This window comes from Ammospiza nelsoni, chromosome Z, assembly GCF_027579445.1.
Source record: "Ammospiza nelsoni isolate bAmmNel1 chromosome Z, bAmmNel1.pri, whole genome shotgun sequence".
Lineage (NCBI taxonomy): Eukaryota > Metazoa > Chordata > Aves > Passeriformes > Passerellidae > Ammospiza > Ammospiza nelsoni.
Window position 1 is genome coordinate 88,600,681 of NC_080669.1, and position 20,098 is coordinate 88,620,778.

The 20,098-nt window shown below is 43.4% G+C and overlaps 1 protein-coding gene across 1 annotated transcript; it reads left to right on the forward strand.

The window, feature by feature from the left end:
* The first annotated feature begins 1,377 nt into the window (after nt 1–1,377).
* MALT1 (MALT1 paracaspase) lies at nt 1,378–20,098 on the forward strand. The gene is made up of 20 exons (XM_059493118.1): nt 1,378–1,510; nt 1,917–1,995; nt 2,169–2,207; nt 3,485–3,651; nt 4,546–4,667; nt 5,057–5,207; nt 5,331–5,509; nt 5,742–5,838; nt 6,490–6,522; nt 7,593–7,619; nt 8,686–8,718; nt 9,569–9,772; nt 10,716–10,745; nt 12,800–12,977; nt 14,139–14,213; nt 14,600–14,727; nt 16,253–16,402; nt 17,095–17,252; nt 17,441–17,566; nt 18,308–20,098. Exons 1-20 carry the CDS (start codon nt 1,378–1,380, stop codon nt 18,770–18,772), a joined length of 2,574 nt encoding a protein of 857 aa, XP_059349101.1. The 3' UTR covers nt 18,773–20,098.

The window sequence follows — 20,098 nt, forward strand, 5'->3', positions numbered from 1 at the left end:
TACCTAGTATCACTTACACACTCTTTAGAGAAGGAAGCTTGCTTTTGTGCAATTTTTGCAATTTTGTCTTAATGAGACTTGGTGGAAATAGTAGCAGAGTGCAGTTTCAGAAACAGTGAGCAGAATTATAAATGCAACATGTTTAGAAAAACCCAAATCTATCAGGATAAACAAAAATGGCTCTTCTTTAGCAGAAGGAAATAACAAATCCCATTTCCTGGTCAATAGCAGGATAAATCACTATATCCATGTAGTGCATAAATCACTATATCTATGTAGTGCATTGGTAATAAAACTAACTTGCTCTTCTTCCTATATTAGACTTTTATGATTCACATCTATTTGCCCACAGGAGAAAAAAAAGCAGAAAAATAATTTTCGAAGTCCAAACACCCCGACCCCTCACTTACCCTCGAGCTCTTTGTGGATGTTCTGGGGTAGGCTGGTCCTGGGCTGGGCTTCCCTGCTGGAGACAAAGGAGGCTGAATTTGTGCGCGTTGTTGGGAGCTGCAAGCCAGCCAGACGGCTTCGCTGGTGTTTGGAGTGTGACCTCGGGGTAGGGAGTCTGATCACTGAACAGTTTGACTTTTAAGAGAGACGATTTCATTACATGCAGCAGATGGCCCTTCCTGGGAAAACCTCTGCCAGACAGGGAGTTGGCAGTGAGGAGAGGGCACATCCTACTTCCATAGAAGTCCGTAGGAATTTCCTAATGGTCTCGAGACAGAGGAAGTGTTGGCCTTAGCTCTTCATAACAAAGCACCGGATTGTTTCTTTAAGCACGTGCCTAACTGCTCTCCTAGACCCATTGGGATTTCTTACTTGCTGGAAGTTAAGCACTGCTGGGCATGAGAAAATCCACAGCGCCTACCTAACAAGCAAGCTGAGGAAATCAAAGATTTTCATAATCTCTACACAGAAATTCACCTAATGATTCTCATCCCTCAAAGGCAAATAAGCAAATCCTGTAGTAAGAAACTATTTCCACTCTTGGTACCGAAGGAGACACGTCTCACACAGGGCAAATTGGAATGAATTGCACAAACTGCCCTGAGCTCAAGGGATCTGGAAAAGGCTGAAAAGCAACTTTTTGTGCCAAGTTTTTCCTTAAGCATTTTGAAGGACATGCAGCTAAAACTAGTTACAAGATACCACTGTGCTAAATATTTCTTGCTCCCAGTATTATCTATACAGATAGGAAACAGGTCTTCAGCAGTAAATACAGCACTTCCAGCCACACTCATCCAGAAATAGCAATAAGGATATTGAGAGCCTAACAGTCAAAATAACCCCCACAGAAATGAGAGGCAGCAACACTCAAATTGGAACAGTTCGGGTTGGAAGGGACCTTTAAGGGTCATATAGTCCTACACCAACATGAGCAGAAACACCTTCCACCACACCAAGTTGCTCCAGGCCTCGTCCAACCTGATCCTGCACACTTCTAATGATTGGGCATCTACCACCTCTCTGAGCTACCTGAATGCTTGGTCACTGATTAAAAATGCTCGTAAAATTACCTCCTTAGACACTTTGAGTCCACTTTGAGCAAGTTGCAATACCAGAGTGTAGGGGGATACAGTATGGGTAAATGAAGGTAGTATAGAATGTAATTTTATCCCCTAAAGAGTTGCAGCTGGTTAATTACTGAAGATGAGGAGCAGGCCTGATGCTAACAGGCCACACCTGTAGCCAATAAGTAGAAGTTATAAAAGAGTGGATTGGTGGGAGCTGTATTGAGTTGGCTCCTACAAGGACAATGAAGAGTCAGTGCCTAGAGGAGTTGCCTACAAGTAACATCAAGGAGGTACGAATCTCTGGCAATATGCAACCCTTGCAATGTAATAATAGAACCTTTGTACTATAATGACAACAGAGAGGTGAGAATTCACCTCAGATCATCTGTCCATTTGCAGGGATGACCATCACTCATGGGAACATCTCCTTGGGAGGCTCGTCGCAGCAGCCCCTCTTCTCCCTCGATAAAGACGCAAGGTGCTTTACACTGCGTGCTTCGACAGTGGCAGCAGGCTGGGGAAAGTTGTGACAATGAGAAGAGAGGAGTTGTGATGATGGTTGTACTGGCTGCAGTTGGATAAAGCTGCTTCTCCTCAAAGCGAGACCCCGGCCCGCAGTGTTCTGGGGGCTTTGTCTGGTTGATGCCCCAGGCCTGGCTCTAAAGCCACGTTCGACCTTCTCAGCACCAGGTGGGGACCCTGCAGATGGTCTCGCCCTCGAAGTCGGATACTAGACACTCACATTTCAACATGGGTACAACCGCACCCAGTCTGTTCCCTCTCGGTGTCCGACGCGACGTACCCGGGGCGCGGTGCCCCCCTCAGGGCCGGGCTCCCTCAGGGCGCGGTGCCCCCCTCAGGGCCGGGCTCCCTCAGGGCGCGGTGCCCCCCTCAGGGTCGGGCTCCCTCAGGGCGCGGTGCCCCCCTCAGGGCCGGGCTCCCTCAGGGCGCGGTGCCCGCTCTCCCCTCAGCCGGATCCCGCTCACCGCCCCGTCCCGCGGTGCCCGCACTCCCCACGCGGCGCTTCCTTCCGGGCGGCGGCACCGCCCCGGCGAGCAGCCATGGAGCGCGGCGCGGCGGGGCCGCTGCCCCTCAGCTGCCTGGCCGGGCCGCTGCTCCGCAGGCTCAGCGAGCTGCTGGACCGCGCGGCGCCCGGCAAGGGCTGGCGGGAGCTGGCGCAGCGCGCGGGGAGCCGCGGCACGGTGCGGCTGAGGTGAGCGCGGGCGGCGGGGCGCGTTTGTCTCTCTAATCCCCTAAAACACTGAAAGTCCGCTTGGTAAGTGACGGTATCACCACATACTGAAGGTATCTCGCCCCCAGGCTTGCGTGGCACTGGGATTTAAGGAAGGAAACGTTGGTTAATCTTTTTAGTGGACATACGTAACCTTGTATTCTCTTTAGGTAGCTGTCATTGTTTCTTTATTTGTGTTGATTGAATCGGCTGTGATTGAAAGTGCGTGATGACAACGATACCAAAGTTGAATCTATAAAGTTCAGACACAGTTAACTGCACTGTACAGTCGGTGTGTTAGGCTGGGCTCCAGCAGTCACTTGTTTACAACAACTTTAAAATCAGTCTTCCTGTTCTTTGAAGTTAAGAGTCTGACTCACTCTCTACGGCTTCTGAATTAGGCTCATGGAAATGAAAGGTGCTGTACTACTTTTTCTGCTGACACTTTAAAAGTGAAAAATAGAAGTACATTTGCTGAGAATTGTGAGGTACATGCATCTCTTTTACCATCGAGCTCACTAATACCAGTTTCTGTCTGTGGAGGTATCACTGAATAACCTCTGAACTCCTGAAACTGGAAGGAAATGCTGCAAATATATCCAAATCAGCTAGGAATTTCCCATCTCTATTTTTAAAAATATTTTTATTTATCTACAAGTGATTGTTTACCCAGGTCCTTTCTGAGGAAAAGGTACTGAGAAGGCGTGTGCCGTGTCTCTCTCCCATTATTCCACAGCCCTCTGGACTTGGAGCAGTGCTCCCTGCAGGTGCTGGAGCCGGAAGGCAGTCCCAGCTGGAGTCTCCTGAAGCTGCTGGGGGATCGGGGCTGCACTGTGGTGGAGCTGACGGAGTCCCTGCAGGCCCTGGAGCACACAGAGGCTCTCCGGTGTCTCAGCCATTCAGGTCAGTTCTGAGCTGTGCTTTCACTGCAGCCCTGGATTTTAGACTGGCAACACTCAAGGTAGCCCTCTACAGTAACCAAAATCATCTTTAGTGCTTGCATTCTGGTAGTTGGGATGCAGATGATTACTGAGGTTATTGGCTGATCTGATTCTGAGGTTAAATGTGAGCCAAGCTTTCATGCAGTGCTGTTGCAGACTTGGACTTGGCTGAGTGTTGTCATTCAGTTTGCTGACTGGGGTTTTGTCTCCAGTGGATTTGGTTTTGGGACCATCCTGTAGTAAGATCTGGAATGGTTTAGGTTGAGAAAATAACTGCTTCATATGGGAGTGGGGTCAGAGTTGCTCTCCTGGCAGTTAAGCTTTGCAGTAGAAAATTTGACCTTGCAGAAAACCCCAGCCCTGTGTTCTGCAGGAGGCAGAGGCTTAAAGCTGAAACCAAAGATTCAGCTCACAAGAGTGCATAAGGAATAGCAGGAAAATGTGCTCTGTTGGACTTAAACTCTGACTGCTTTGATTCCCTCAGGCTGGGCTTTAATCTGAACAGCTTAAAGAAATTGTTGGGAGTGAGCAAACATTTAAAACTGATAATATCTTTCCAAAAAGGCAGCTGTGATACCATGAGACACATAATTTCCTTTAAAATTAAAGTGCATTAATGATATACTTTAAATCTTTTATGAGCTTCATCGAGTACTGATCAATTTGAGCATGGATTTTGTGTAGTGGAAGACAATTTTGAATGTCCTAAAGTAATCTAACTAATTGGAGCTGTGTGTATACACAGTACAAACAAATTATTTTCAAGTATATTTAATGGCAGAAATGTTCTGTGCTCCAAGGGCAATTTAAATGCAAATATAAATTATGGGCTTGTATTTCTTCATAACTTTCCTAGGTGTGAAGATTGTTGTACAGCCAGACTCTCAAGCAGTGCTCTCTGGTCAGGTCGTCAAGCTGTGCTGCTGGGCAACAGGACACCCATTTGTGCAATACCAGTGGTTCAAGCAGGAAAGAGAGGTAAGAGTTCATAGAGAAAGCAGGTTTTTAAATAGTGAAAATAAAATATAATGATTTTGGATTGTCCTTTTTTTTAAGACTCTTATTCACAATGAGAGAAGATTGCTGTAAATATTCATAAAACTCATAAAGTTTAAGAAATGCTGGATGATCCTACAAATATGCTAAAACAAAACTGCGATTCCTTGTGTTCACACCACTTCATTCCTGGGGGCTGTGAATGTGGAATGGGGCAGAAAGGAAGCTGTAAATTCCATTGTCTCAGCCTACCAGCAAGTAAAGGAGTTGAAGATGGTGTTAAGGACTTAGAAATAAGTATTATAATGCTTGATCCTGGTTAAGATTAAACCAATTGAAATTGAAGGACTTTTGGTTCACCTGTGATGCAGGTTCCCCATGGTAATTCTCCAGAACTGGTTTTGAGTCCAGTGAGCGTAAAGGATTCTGGCTTTTACATCTGCCGCGTGAACAGTGAATCTTCTTTCGTGTTCAGTCGGTGGGCGCGCCTTGAAGTTTGTGAGCTTCAGGATCCGCCTTGCGGTGAGTGGCACAAACACCTTCTCAAAGTGCCTTCCTGCTTCCTCCAGGCACTTGGGTCCCTGTTGCTGTGCTTAGGTTGTCTCACACTTCCTTTTCTTGGTACTTCCTTTTCCTTTTTTTAAGGGCTCTTAACAGGTTTGCCTGAAAACAAGTTGTGCATTTGTAATCAGCCTCGGCCACAAAACCTGACTGTGGGGGATGCTTTGGTACTAGAATGTGGAGCTGTTGGAAACCCAATTCCTCATTACCAATGGTTCAGAAATGGATTTCCTTTGGCAAATGGGAGCAAAAATGTCTACACAGTAAGTTACTAAAATGGGTCACACTTGGGAGCAAATGTTAACCACTTTGAGCTTACCACAGAAAGTTCCCTTGAAGAAAATAATTTCTCCAGAACCTTGGTAACTTCTGATGAAGTGCTGCTTTTAGTTTTTTAACTCTTTTTTGCCTGTGGGGCTTAGATGCAAGGCTTAAATACCTTATGCAGGTATTTTTTGGAGGTCTGTTGGGATGATTGTGGTGATGCTTGCATAGGTAACATATGTGGATGTGGGACATCAAGGAACGTACTGGTGTCATGTGTTCAATGACCGGGAGGACGAAGACAGCAAGAAAGTAAAAGTCATTATAGGTAAGGAGTTCTTCTGTTTCATACAGGTCAGCTCCTTTGTCCATTTTTTCCACATCACTAAAATTTATTTTTGAAGCTTTCAGTATTAAGACAAGTACATGCCTTCTATATTTTTAGTTTATCCATTTGTTAAAACACCTGTGCTTGCATCCAGCAAATGGCATTTTAGAGTTTTGGGGTTTTATGGTAACCAGCGCACAACTGTTGTCCCTTTTTGGCCCTGCCAGCATGTATGTTGTTAGCAGATTGCTAGCTGATTTATGCTTTTTGACAACTCAAAACCACTTTAACCTTTGCTGGGGATATGAACTCTGCTACATGGAGTCCTTCAGCAATCAGAGGTTAGACTGATTGTTCATTTCAAGTAGAATGAATGAATGATTGTTCATTTCAAGTAGAATGAATCAATTTCAGTGCTGTGTATTTGCAGTGAACTGAAGAGGACTTCCTCACCTAAGCAATACCCTAGTGTAGTACTTCTGGGTTTCAGGAATCATTACTGTACGTGTTATGGCCAATGCAAATTTACACTGCTGTCAAGTGAGCCACATTGCACAGCAGCTTGACAGTGCCCTTTGTCTTCCGCCTCGTGTGCTAACTCTCATAACTGAGAGCTCATCTTCCAATTTTTTCCCCTCCTTAAAACACAAGGAAGGAAAGCTGTAGCAGTGGAGTGCACAGAAGGTAAGGTAAACCTCTAATTGTAGTTTTAAAAATTGGTGATGGGAGTGACAGGTTGTTGAGTGTGTTGCTGAAAGGCATATGTGGGTTTTCAGGCAAACCTGGGTTTAAAACAGTGATGGATGATGCAACAGTCCTCCTGCATGTGCTTCTCTCTTCATTGCCTGGACACCATGATCTAGATCTCACAGGAGAAAAAACAGGCTACTTCCTTCTTTTGTGGTATTCAAGTGATCTGGAGATTTCTCTGGTGAGGCTCAGGAGGCAACATCCTAGCAAGAAAATCTGGAGATGTTCAGGAACCTGGGTGATCTTGGAGAGCTGGCTAGAGCTAGTTCCAATGCCAGCTCCATGTCTGCAGAAGTGTTTGTAGCAACTTCCTTAGGATGATTTTTATTCTCCTTTGCATTGTTGCAACAGGGAGGAGAAGTGTCTTGTGACTGAAATGTTGGTGCCATCCCTCCCTGCTGAGCATCTCAGAGTCTGCAGCATCTGCAGCACAGGGGATTGGGTACAGTGGTGCAAGGCTGCTCCCAGAGAGCACTGCTGCTTCAGAGATGTTCATTTTCTGTTCCCTGCTTTCCAGTGTTCTCAGAAAAAAAGAGGTGAAACCCCTGGTAACTTAGGATGTTTGAAGATTGTGTCTGAAGTCTTTCTGAATACACATGGCTTCCCAAAATCAGATTTTTTGCTCAGGATGTTGCTTTTTTTTCAGCCCTTCAAGCATCTGTTCTTCAGATTCTGATACCTTGTTCCTTTTTCCCTCAACCTACTTGCATGCCTGTGGGATTCAGGTGTCTTAACTGTCTCCCCCTTTGTCTTTACATTTACTGTACTGCAATGCTGTGTCTAGCACAGCTTAATGTATTGCTGTAGGATTTTCTCTTCTCTGTGTGGAATAAGCACAAAAGGTTTGATTTGCACAAATGCGAAGCCAAAAGTATTTCAGAAATGTAGTTTGTTTTCTGTGTTCAGCTTTGTTTAATAATAGCATGGCACTTATGTTTTTACTAATAAAATGAGGTTTCTGCTTCTTGTTTAAACTATTATTTTATTGGTGTTTTCTTTCACAGAAGATTTAAGTGATCTTCAGGAATCAGGTAAGTGATAAGTTTTGAAAAACTTTAACTTGGCATCTTCATTTTATGTTACACTGAAGGCTTGCTGGGTTGCAGTATGAACTTTACAGTATTTGGATGTACCTGTAACTGAGAATTGAATAGCAGCTGGTATCACCTTAACAGCAGCACAGCTTTCTAGTTCCAAGAGATTGAACTTGAAGCATATAGAGAATCATAGGGGTGCTGTTTGTAAAATAGCCCAAGGCTGCACACATACATACACGGATACAAAGGGAATTATCTTTCTTGTCTGGGGTTTCTTGGGGCTCCCAGTTTTAGCACATTGCTACTTTCTCAGATAATTAAAGTGAAAAAGATCTGAGGTGTCTGGCTATCACTCCTGTTGAGTGGCATATTTTTTCCAATCATGTTGGAGTCAGCCAATGTGATCTGAAGCCTGTTAGGTGGTTAGTGTAGAGGTGTAGCTCCAGAGGGGATTATCCCTCATACGGTTTTCCCAAAGCCTCAACTCCCAAAGATAGTTTCCTGGGTTAGATATCAAATATGTTTGTTTGCCCAGCCTCAGTTTCAACCACTGAAGGGCTTCTCTGTCATACGGTGTCGTGTTATCCAGGTGAGCCGCTTCGGCACACTGCTTACTGTTTCTCTTGGCACAGCACTGGCTTTGCCACCCCTCTGTGAAGTACAGAATAAAGGCATTTTCACACTCAGATGGGAATCCCTGCTAAGCATGTCCCTCCTGGCATGTTGCATTTTGTTTGGAGAGGATGAACTGGTCAGATGTCACTGAAAATGCCAATGTGCAGTTTGTGAGATTCAGAATATATTCTTTCTTAATCTATAGAATTAGCTATTCACATCCAGTCAGGATTGTTTGCTGGAAGAGGGTGAAGGAAATCATCTAAACAAAAACAACAATACCAACAAAACACCCCCAAACCCCACCAAAACAAAGAGGGCTTTTTCCTGCATTAAACCAGCGAAGTGTTAGAGAAAGCAGTGCTATTAGACTGTGGCTGTGGGGAAGATGCAGTTCATTTTCTGTAGTCACTGACACGCTTCTCTTTTCTTCTATTTCAAACAGACCCACAAGAAGAATCAAGTCGCAGACCTGTGGGTAAGTAGTTTTGTACTGAAATGACTGTATGCATTTGACATCTAGGATGCAGATTTTGCTGCTCCTGAGTTTTGCTGCTACTGACACTGCCAGTGCAAGACCCATGGGGCAAATAGAGAGCTCCAGGGAGGGAGATCTGTGGATATTTGTGTAGTCCTTTTAGAATGCTTGTTTGCCCTTTCAGGAGTAAACTGTGCCAAGGGCACCAGTGCTGTTAGGGTTAGGGTTGGGAAGCGTTTGCAGCTTCTCATAGGGGCTGTTTCAGCTTACTGCTTCAGATTGCTGTGCCAGGCCTTAGCCAGTGTGTTCCTGCATTCCTTTGAACCCTTGGAGCCAGTGCTATTGGGATGATGTGATGGAAAGCATTGCTATCCTGTCTGCTGAGGAAATGCTTGCAGCCCTCCCCATTCCGTCCTGTGGATGCTTTGGTGCTGAACTGAAGCTCATAATGAGATGGATAGCACATGTCATTTGATAAATAGTTGCTGGGTTTTTAAATCATATTCTTAAATTTGCACTGTAGACTTGAGTGGTCAAGCATGTTGTCCTGTTGATACTTAACCAGATGGAAAGGCTGCTGGCCTCTGTCAGAATTTTATGGCTCTTTCAGGTTCATTAGTGTGAGGGGGAGTGTAAGTGTTCCCCTCTCACGCAGGTGATTTTTTCCTTCAGGCTGAAAAGAGAGTTGAGCTGTGTTGTTGATGTGGGATGACTTGTAAAATCAGATAAAATATTGTGCCTGAAGTGAGATTTGATACCCTTTTCACTTTGGAAAATTTTAAATTTAAAGGTGTTGAATCCATGGAATATATAAATGTGACTTCTTTTTTTTCTCTCTGTGTCTTGGCAGCCACAGACAAGGTGGCTCTGTTAATAGGAAACATGAGCTACTGGAATCATCCCCAGCTCAAGGCTCCAATGGTAGATGTCTATGAATTGACCAGTTTGCTAAGGCAGCTGGATTTCAAAGTTGTGTCTTTGCTGGATCTTACTGAGTCTGAGATGCGAAATGCAGTGGATGAATTTTTACTTCTCCTGGACGAAGGAGTTTATGGTAAGGACACGTGCATCCCTTCTGAAGTAGGTCCATTTTGTATGTATCAAGTAGCAAACATCTGCTATTTGCCTCAGCTAAACAACCTTCAGGGTAAATATCATGTATGTAGAATGGGAAGAATAAATTAAAGGCGCCCACCAGCATACCCTCTGACTTTGGTTAAAATGCTGTTGTTCCTTTACTTTTACAACAGATCAGATATTTGAACTTCATTCTTTAACCACACCTAAAACTGCACTGCAGGCTTTTATTTTGTTTGATAGTACTTTGCTTGCTTAGATTTGATTTTGGGCTGCAAAGCACAAGACAGAAGTGGGGGAGAGCATGATGGAATTGATGTATGGAGTAAAAGCCTTGCATGGAAAAGGCCAAGAGTGATCTGGTTTGGAGTGTAAGGAAAGTTCTTACCTTTTCGCTGACTGCCATTATTTTGTCATTTTTCTAAGATTGTATTTGCTAAGATTGTATAGAAAACTCCAGAAATTATTTAGGACAGAGAGCAAAATATTTTCCCAGATCCCTATTTTTTGGATTGCAGAATTCCTGTAGTAAAAATCCATTCGAGAAAACATTATTTGATCCCTTTTTGGAACACAAGGTCAGCTTATTTCTTAGCATGACTTTTTTTACGGATGTGTTACCTGATGCTCTCTCTGTGCAGAACTGCCTGCTCTGACATTTGGGCATTTATATCTGAGCCAAAACCTGCCTGACACGGAGCCTCAGTCTGGCAGCAGGAACATGAGGCTTTTGAGAGCAGTTTGCTTTTATTATTCCCTGGGAAATAGATGGTCTTATCTATTTGGGTGAGCTTTGAGATTTTTGCACCTTCTCAATTTTTCTCCCTAATTGTGGACATGAATGTAGCAAATAAAGTACTGAAAGGCTTTAATTTCTCAGCAGCACCATATGAAAACTCTTACATGGCATATTTTTGCAGTTATACTTTTCCAGCCAGTTGATACAAAAGGTAAGCAGAACAGTTTTCGGTGGTGTGTGGCAATAACTACTTCTGTTTAAAGAATTACTTTGTTCTTTCTGCATAGTGGCTATGAATGGCTTAAAGCCTATAAAAGATGATGTCAGAGCACAAATAGGTAATGATTTATTGCCTTTTCTAGTGGGCATAGCTTCAAATAGAAGAGACATAATGACTACTGCTGCTTAGTCCCTGCTACATATAAACCTGATGCTTACTAGGTTGTGTAATTCTGGCTTGCTGCCAGGAAAGTGGCATTTCAGATGCTGGTCCTTAAGAGCAGGAGTAGTAAACAAAGTGATGATGACTGTCTCCTCTGCTGTCTTAGTCTGTGCTGTTCTAAATGTAGGTTGCAATTAACATTGTATTCCACACAGGGTAAAAGCACTGACCTATGTGTTTGAGAGGCTAAAAATATTTAGGCTGCTTTCTTTTTAAATGAGAGGGACTGAGGGAGGGAGGGAGGCAGATATCAGTTAAATGCTGACGTCTCTGAGGAACTTGAGCCTACTTAAAATTGTTGTGTGTGTCTCTGTTGAGGCCCTCCAAATATGTTTACTCCACTTACCCCAGGTATGTGCAGATTTATTTCTGATCTTGAGCTCAACGTATTAGCTGTTGCAGGTACTTGGCAAGTAGCACAATCATCTGCCAAGGATAGAAAAGGAATGTGGTCAGTCAGTCCAATTACTTACAGAATATATGCTCAGATACAGAGAATCTTAAATATAACCCTGATTTCAGTCCAGATCCGAGCTCTGGAAATCACATGAAGAATTTCTTTTTAGCCTAGGGCCTAGACACAAGGTTATGCAGTTGCACTTTATACCATTTTTAGCTCTCTTGAAGCTCGCCAGGCTCAGGTAGCCCTCATATTTTCGTTTCTTGTATCTATGTGTACTGAAAAGGTGAAAACATCTAGCATGCCTGCCTCCATGAGCTAGTATGTTAGGGTGAGGCTTATTTTGGGTTCTATCTGAATCTACCAGTGTTGTAGTGACTTAAAGGTTTCAGCAAATGTTAGTAAGAATAACAACATAAGAATATGGTATCTCCAACCAGCATAAATTGTCAGATTTCTGTTGACTTTTATTCAGCTGAGCACTGTACTCTAATTGCAGATCTGACCCACAGACTGCTTTGACTAGGTAAATAAAAATTCTTTTTAGAAGGGGGAATTTGCATCATTAAGGAAAACCAGTACTGGGAATAGGCAATAGGAAAATTCAATTAAATCATACAAGCCTCTGGTAACTGCATTTTATGGCAGTAGAGATTATTGATTCTAAGATATCTAATCTTCATGCAAATTTAAATGACTTTAATATTGGACATTTTTATTCATATAAGGAATATCTAAGTCCTAGCTTGCAGTTCCCTTTCTCGAGGTTGAGAAAAACTTTCTTGTTTTATTGAAGATTCTAAATCTTAAAGTGTTGTAGACTGTTGTGCGGTGACACATGAGGGACATGATGGCAGGATAATAATTTCTGGGTAGATAAGCATGCAAAGAGTTTGTTTAGTAGACCCAGAAGAGTCATGAGTCTGTGACTAGGAGATATAGCTGCAATCAACTGAACATGAGCTGTTGGTAGTCGGTAATGGGGATGTCCTCTGGAGTCCTACCAAACTCTTTGGCATTATTTTTTTTTCTGTCTATAAGCTGCAGACTTAGTGCTGCTCAGAGCTTAGTAATTGCACATGAGGAGAAGATGTTTTATGGTTGGCACATCTCCTTGTTCCTGTCTGTGAATTACACATAACAGGCCATCTCTGTTAGAGGTTATAGCTATTAGAACATTTTAAGAGTATTTAACTTTGTGTGTTTATGCAAATGTCTAACTGATTCTATTGCATGTGTGATTTTTGTGCTTCTTTTAATTTATTGTGTTGGTGTATTGTGGAGATGATGTAATTGTGGCTTGGAGTGACTTCAGGAAACTCCCTGGCCCACAGTCAGCACTGTGCATGGCAGTTTTGGCCCCTTTTGAAATGGACAGAAGTCTCTGATGCCCTGCTCACTGTCGCACCTGTTTTGAACTCAGGTTTGTTGTACTATGCTGGCCATGGCTACGAAAACTACGGGAACAGTTTCATGGTTCCTGTTGATGCCCCGAACCCGTACCGCTCAGCCAACTGCCTGTGCGTGCAGAACATCCTGCGGCGGATGCAGGAGAAGCGCACGGGACTCAACGTGTTCCTGCTGGACATGTGTCGCAAAAGGTACCCCCTGCACCCCGGGAGCGAGCTGGCCTCTGCTCTCTGGGCTCCTCACAGAACGCCGGGCCTCCTGCACATGAGAACTCTTTAGGCTGAAAATTCACTGTACTGCAAAGTCCATGGTTCTGAGGATTCACAGCCTGCACCTGAGTGCTTTTAGCATCGGTAGGATTCACCCAGACTTGTGCCCATGGCCTTGGATAGAGATGTGAACCTGGTGGTTAGACTTTGTCCCCAAGGGTACATACCTGCCTCCTGATTTCAATGACATTTATTTCTTTTCTGCTGCTGTCTTTTAGACGTTATAAACAGACTGATCAGATAAAAGTAAAATTTGGCATCTTAAAGAAGAAACAGGACCCTTTCCCCTGGGATTATTATCCATCTTCTTCATTACAGGGAGGAAGGAAAGCCCTGCGATCAAAGGCATGTTAACTTAACAGAAGGGCTCAAATGAAATGCTTATTTTAGAATTCCTGAGAGCCATGGATTTTGCTTCTGTACTGAGGATGTTGTATCTTTATTTAGAGGTTAAAAACCAACTGATTTATAGGATTTTTTTCTACACAAAGTACTGTGTTCTTTCCATGTTGAGATACTACTATGATCAATTAAACTTGAACTTGAAATCAGCTCTTCAGTCAGCACTTCTGGCAATTGGTCTCTGGGGAATGTTTCATAACAGAAAGTTGCTGGCACTTCAGTATCTGTGGAGCCTCCAAACTTCTTTGCTAATGAAATGCCCATGACCCAATTCAGCTTCACAATCTGCTGTCCAAATAGAAAATCCATCTACGTAAGCTTTGTACTAACAGCGCCATGTTTGGTGGGGAAAAGAGACATTTTAAAAAACATGGCATTTTTGAAATAACATAAAATGGGTGGATATCAGAACTGTGTTTTGCAGAGATTGCAGCCAGACTCTACTGGTTAGTACAGCAAGCTCTTCTCTGGGTAATGCCTGGTGCCTCTGTCTTTACACTGCCCTCAGGCAGAGCGTTGATGGCGCTGGCTTTTGTATTTGAGCAGTCAGGATTCATTACAGACTCGGAGGAGTGAAACAAATTACTGGTTCTGAACTCTCTCAGTTTTGCGTTTTGATTTTGTTGCCATTATGAGTTCTCAAATTACTATTTTACTTTCTTGTGTTTCCATTTATTACAGAAATGAATATGATGACACGATTCTTATCTTGGATGCTCTGAAGGTTACAGCCAACATTGTTTTTGGATATGCAACGTAAGGAAGTTATTCTTCTGTGCCACAGAAATGACTGAGATTTTATAGCTGATCTTTTTCAGAATTGTGCTGTGGGCCAGTAACCTTGGTCACTTTTCAAGTGCAAAAACTGCTGAATAGAAGTAGTCAGGAGCTTTACTAAAATTGTCAATAAGAAATTTAAACTCCTCATATGAGCAGTTTGATGAACAGGTTTAGTCTGTGGTGTCATTTTTAAGAGAAACTTCCATCAGCTGCTTGCAAGGGAACATGAAGAGCAGGTTGGCCTTGGACACAGCCTGGTTTTCAAATTGTAGGGTTTCTTTCCCCATTCCCAGTATAAATTTACTCTTAATCCTGCAGGTTTTTCAGTGTTTTTTCCTTGACCGATGCTGATGATCTCACAGGTGCCAGGGAGCAGAAGCTTATGAAATTCAGCAGCTGGGGTTGGCCAATGGAATCTTCATGAAGTTCCTGAAGGACCGTTTGTTAGAAGACAAGAAGGTCACTGTTCTGCTTGATGAGGTTGCAGAAGGTGAACTCCAGCTTACTGCACTAACAGTCTCCTCAGTCTGCATTACTGAAAACAACTTTCCTTCCGTGTCTTTCCTCTCATGGTGAATGTGTTACACGAATTAAATCTTTCTTGTTGTGCTTTGTTCAGATAGCAGGTGATACTGGGCAGCATATGAACAACATTCCTGATGCTCAGCCTCTTTAATAGTGCTCAGTTTTATACTTTCCTCTTCAGTGAACCTTATTTGTTCTGAGTATCTTTCAGCGTGGAGCTTTGAATTGCCCATCCACAAAACTGCTCTTCTGTCTGTGGTGCTAGCTGCATGTGGTAGTCCAGTCGTTTGCATGTTCATTTAAACAATTAACGTAATCCTACTTGCCTCAGGGTGCTATAGCAATGATAATGATTTGTTCTCTAAGTGCAGTAAAAAGAGCAGTGCACTGTGTGAATTTGCCTGGCTCAGTGATTGTATTTTTGATGGGAGAAGCACTAAAGTGAAAAGTGTGGAGGGAAAGCATACTGCTTCTGTGCAGACACCTGCTCCAAGCACAGAACAGTGTCAGACTGGTGTGTGTGGGTGCATCTGCCCTGGGTGCAGCAGCCTGGGGCAGCTGCAGGTCACACAGCTTTGTGTTCTGTTCAGGAATGCAGGGAAAGATTGACTGGTCAGGCAGCGTGACAAGCACTGGGAGTATTCCCAGGTGTTGGGTGCCAGGGAGTACACAGGTTCTGTGCAGACAGTGCCAGAGGAATGTTCCCATTAAGTGTTCCATGGAAAAGGCTGTAGCCTGCTGGCTCCGTGGTTCTTGCTGTGCCTGTGCCACAAGAGTGCAGTGCTGGCTCATGGTCAGCTTGGTGACCACTAGGTCCCCAAACAGGTCCTTTCCTGCAAATCTGTGTCCCAGTGAGTCAGGGCCCTTCATGGGCCTCTGCAAGGGATTTTTCCTGCTTGGGAGCAGAACTTGGTGTTCCCTGTTACTGGACTTGATGACATTCCTCTCTGCTCAATTCCACAGCCTGTCCAGGACCCTCCCAGTACAGTCTTGTGGGGGATCAGCCACTCCTCTTGATTTTTAATCATCTGCAAACTTTCCAAGTTTTGTTCTCTCTCCTGACACATAGGTCATTAGTGATGCTGTTAAATAATCAATATTGGACCCTTGTATCTAAACCTAAAATACTCCCCTTGCCCCCAGTTCTTTACAATAATCTCCTCCAATGGAATTACTCACATTCTTGAAATTAGGCACTCTAATTAGGACCTTACCCAGTAAGAGCTGTGATCTGCTTGGACTGGCTCTGAGGAACGGGACAATGTTGGCCAGGCTGCATGCAACCCCTTGGGGCTCTGCAGAGCTGCTTTGGCCTTCAGGGAAGGAAGAGCTGAGCAAGGAAGAGCTGAGCTGCTGTAAAACTGCAGCTCTTGATGGATGTGCTGGCTCTGCCATAACCACAGTAACCACACATTGCAGGAAGGTACTTAATTCAGTTGGAATTGCAGCAGCATTGATTTTAAAAGAACCTCTCTGCATCTTGTTTTTAGATATGGGCAAGTGTCCCCTTACCAAAGGCAAGCAAGCCCTGGAGATCCGCAGCAGCTTGTCAGAGAAAAGGGCATTAACTGATCCTGTTCAGCAAAGCACATCTTCTGCAGAGTGCCTGGCACGGAACCTGCAGTGGGCCAAGGCTCATGGTACAGTACAGTCTGCTTTCAGATGGGCAGAGGGAGGGCAGGCACTGCTGAGTGGAAATGGAAGAAGTGCAAAGCTATAGCTACATTTTCATTACTATGTTCAGTTGGAAGTTTTTGGGTTGGGGCTTACCCTTACATGAGATAGTAATGAACAAGGTGACATGTAGAATTCATGTATATTCAGTATATTTAAGACCACTCAGACCCTGGAGGGGAGATTTATGGGTTGTCTGTCTTCTGGGACAGTCTCCCAGAACTGCTTGTCTAGCAGTGACATTTGTAAGATGTCACTATCTCATTCTAAAGTCAACACCTAAAATAGCCAGGTGAACTGTATAGTAAATGTGCATGATTAAAAGAAGTTTTCAATGCAGACAACTAAGAAAACTAAAATAAGACTGAGATGAGTTCCAGGTTTCCTAGCCTTTTAAGAAGGCCAGTGGGGTTTAAGACCTGTTTTTACCTTTTTCACCTAAACCTGTTGGAGTACATCTTCAGATTTCTTTGACCGTTGGGGCAGAGGGTCAGGGATAGCATTTCTAAGACCACTTGTCATATAGGAAGGCTCTCTCAGAGATGCAGATGTTTATTTGAGCCCAAGCACTTAATTCTTGTTTGTTAAATTATTGAAAAAGAAAAATGCATATGCTAAATTTATATTTAGACTGTAACAATGTGTTATTTATTGGCAGAGCTTCCAGAAAGTATGTCCCTTGAATTCCAGTGTGGTGTTCAGATTCAGTTGGGGTTTGCAGCAGAGTTCTCCAATGTCATGATAATCTATACACAGATAATTAAGAAGCCCCCTGAAATCACAGCTTGCAGAGCCCACATCACAGACTTCCCACTTGTAAGTGCTTCCTGCTGCTGCCTCATGATCTCGCTCCCCTGAAGTTGAAAATTTTCTGCTCCACCCATATCAAGTTGCATCTTGTATAATAAAATGGGTCTAAAGTGCTTTAACTTATCAAACTGAAAGAAATACTATTTTATGATCTACAAATTCTATATCATCAATTAAGTTATTTTTTTTCTTAGGACTTGGATGTAGATCCTAAAGAGGCCAATAAAGGAACTCCTGAGGAAACTGGAAGCTATTTAGTTTCAAAGGATCTTCCCAAACACTGCCTCTACACCAGGCTGAGTTCACTGCAAAAGCTAAGGGTTAGTATATACTGTTCATTACGAGTTTGCACAGCTAATTGACACTATTTATGCTGCTTTGCAGTTCTGTTGAGGCAGCTGTGTATTGTTACTGTGGTAAGTTCCTTGGAGGGAAAGAATGGATAATAACACAGTTCAGTGACTTCAGTTTCAGCTGCAAAGTAAAAGGCAGGGAATTGATGCATATGCAATCCTGAAACCAGTGTGCAAAGCCCTTTGTATTTTCCAGGCCCATGCTGAACTTGGCCAAGATGGTTATTTTTGTGCAGATCACCTATTGCATGCTCTGAGGGTGTTCCTGTGCTTTTTAGGAGGAACATGTCCTGAAGCAGAGCTGCCTCTTACACAGCCATTAGTAGGAGATGAAAGTGTTGTGTATCATGTGTTGTGCTGTGCTCCTGGGCACACAGTTTTTGAAAGGTTCTCTTCAGCAGACTGGGGCACTGCTAAGTGTCTGTTTGTTTGTGTCATGAGCATCTGTGCCAGACACAGCCTGGCATCTCTTCTTCGGGGCTTTTGGCAGTTGAGGTAACACAAGTTCTTCTGGAAGTACAGACTGTTCAGTGAACAAGCAGTGGCCAAAAGAGGACGTCAGGAAACAAGGCTTGCCCATTGTGTCTCTAGCTCCTAAAGAGATCACTCTGCTTCTCCAGGAGACTGGACCCTCCCGAAGCGTTTCCTGTAGTGTTTATTTGCAGAGGAAGTATAACTTTTTCTCTCCCCTTCTTTCTGCTTTTACAGGAACATTTAATCTTCACTGTTTGCTTGCACTATGAGTATTCAGGAATAGAAGATACAATGGACGAAAGAAAGGAGATTAATGTTGGGAAGCCCCTTATTGCTAAATTAGGGCTTCACCCTGGATTCAAACCCAAGAACTGTCTCCAGACATGTTGCATGCCTGGTTATCCTTTTCATAATCCAGTGGAATCGAGTCCAGAGGCAGCTGAATACTACATCCCTAGTCATTGCCAACCCAGTTCCTCTCCAGGTGTTTACCATCCACACTGTGCTTGCTCAAACAGCATCACACATCCGGAGGCATGTTCCTGCAGTGGGACTGCCAGGATGTTGGCTCCAAGACACGAAGTACAGCATTACTCACCCACCGTGGAAAAGCAGAATGTACCAGTAGAGACAACGGATTATACTGTTGAACTGGAATTGTTCCTCTCTGACAGCCTGAGCTTCTCTGAACAGCAATAGCTGGGATGTGTTTGGAAAGACCAGAGTGGCATCCTTGAACAGAGGGGCTTCCACACTGCCTCTCCATCTTCTGGAGTTTGGAGATTTCTGGACAAGGCCCTTGGAGAGTCTAGAGTAGGTGCTGGGAATGAGATTGTGATGAAAAATTTTAATACCTTAAGAGACAAAACTGGACCCATAGATTTAGGAATGAAAAATGCATTCTTTCTAATTTTTTTTTTTCACCTACTATTTGTTCTTTGGTACAGAGAAAAATCTGAACTGCTCCAAGTTTCCTATGCTGTTCTTTGGCCATCATGTGTTAGGATTGGTCACTGATGTTCCAGTGCCTGGGATGCAGCCAGAAAGCAGCTCTGACTGCATTCCCCTCCCTGATTGCCACATGTCCGGTGTCTGGCAGCATCTGAGAGGGCTAAGATCTGTACAAGGAACCCAAAACCCGAAAAGCCAACAAATTGACATCACTTTTGATTTTAAGAGAACCTCCGATTATCAGAGGGAGCAAAGTCACAGAATCATACTGTGGTGGATTGTTTCTATTTTGATTTTTCTTTTACATAACACTCTTTAAAATTTTTGCTGATCTGATACCTGATTCTTCATATTCTGGAAGAACACTAACTGGAAAGATGAGGGCAAGTGCCTGCTCAGCAAGCAAGGTATTGTATGGTCAGTCTCACAGACATGCTGAGGGCTAAAACAAGAATCACGAGAAAAGTGATGTTTATTAGGTCATTGAAAGTCTTGAAAATGCAAAATATATTGGGGTGTAAGGGAGTTTTCAGACAGGGGTAGTAGCCTTTCCTGTACTGGTAATGTTGAGAGGAAGAATTGCTTTCATTAAGATCCTCATCATAAAAACAAGATAAGTGAATGCTGTTGAGGCAGACTAGCCAGTTTCAATCTGCAGTGGAGAGTGCTGCAATCTGGTGGCCTGGCAATGTCCTGGTGTGGCCATAAAACTCTTGAGATGGGAATGTTAATGTTTCTTTAACTAAATCTGTGATCTTTAGGTTGCTCTGTGCTGAAAGGTGGATACAGGTACATGGATATAGCTATTTCCAGGATGACAGCTATGCTTGACGTAATCTGAACATGAGCTTGAATTTCTGTTTTCCTTCTGCAGGATGTTAAGTAGCATCATACCTATTAATGAATGAGATCTACCTGCATTAACTATTCTGTGCAGTTGACTTCTAAATCAGATTGTAGCTTGAGACATGCTCTAGGAGTGCGCTACTTAGTTAATACTTTGTCAGTTTCCTAATTTGTATAAAAGCTTATTATTTTTTCTTACTGGGTAATAAATTGTTGTCCATAAAATTA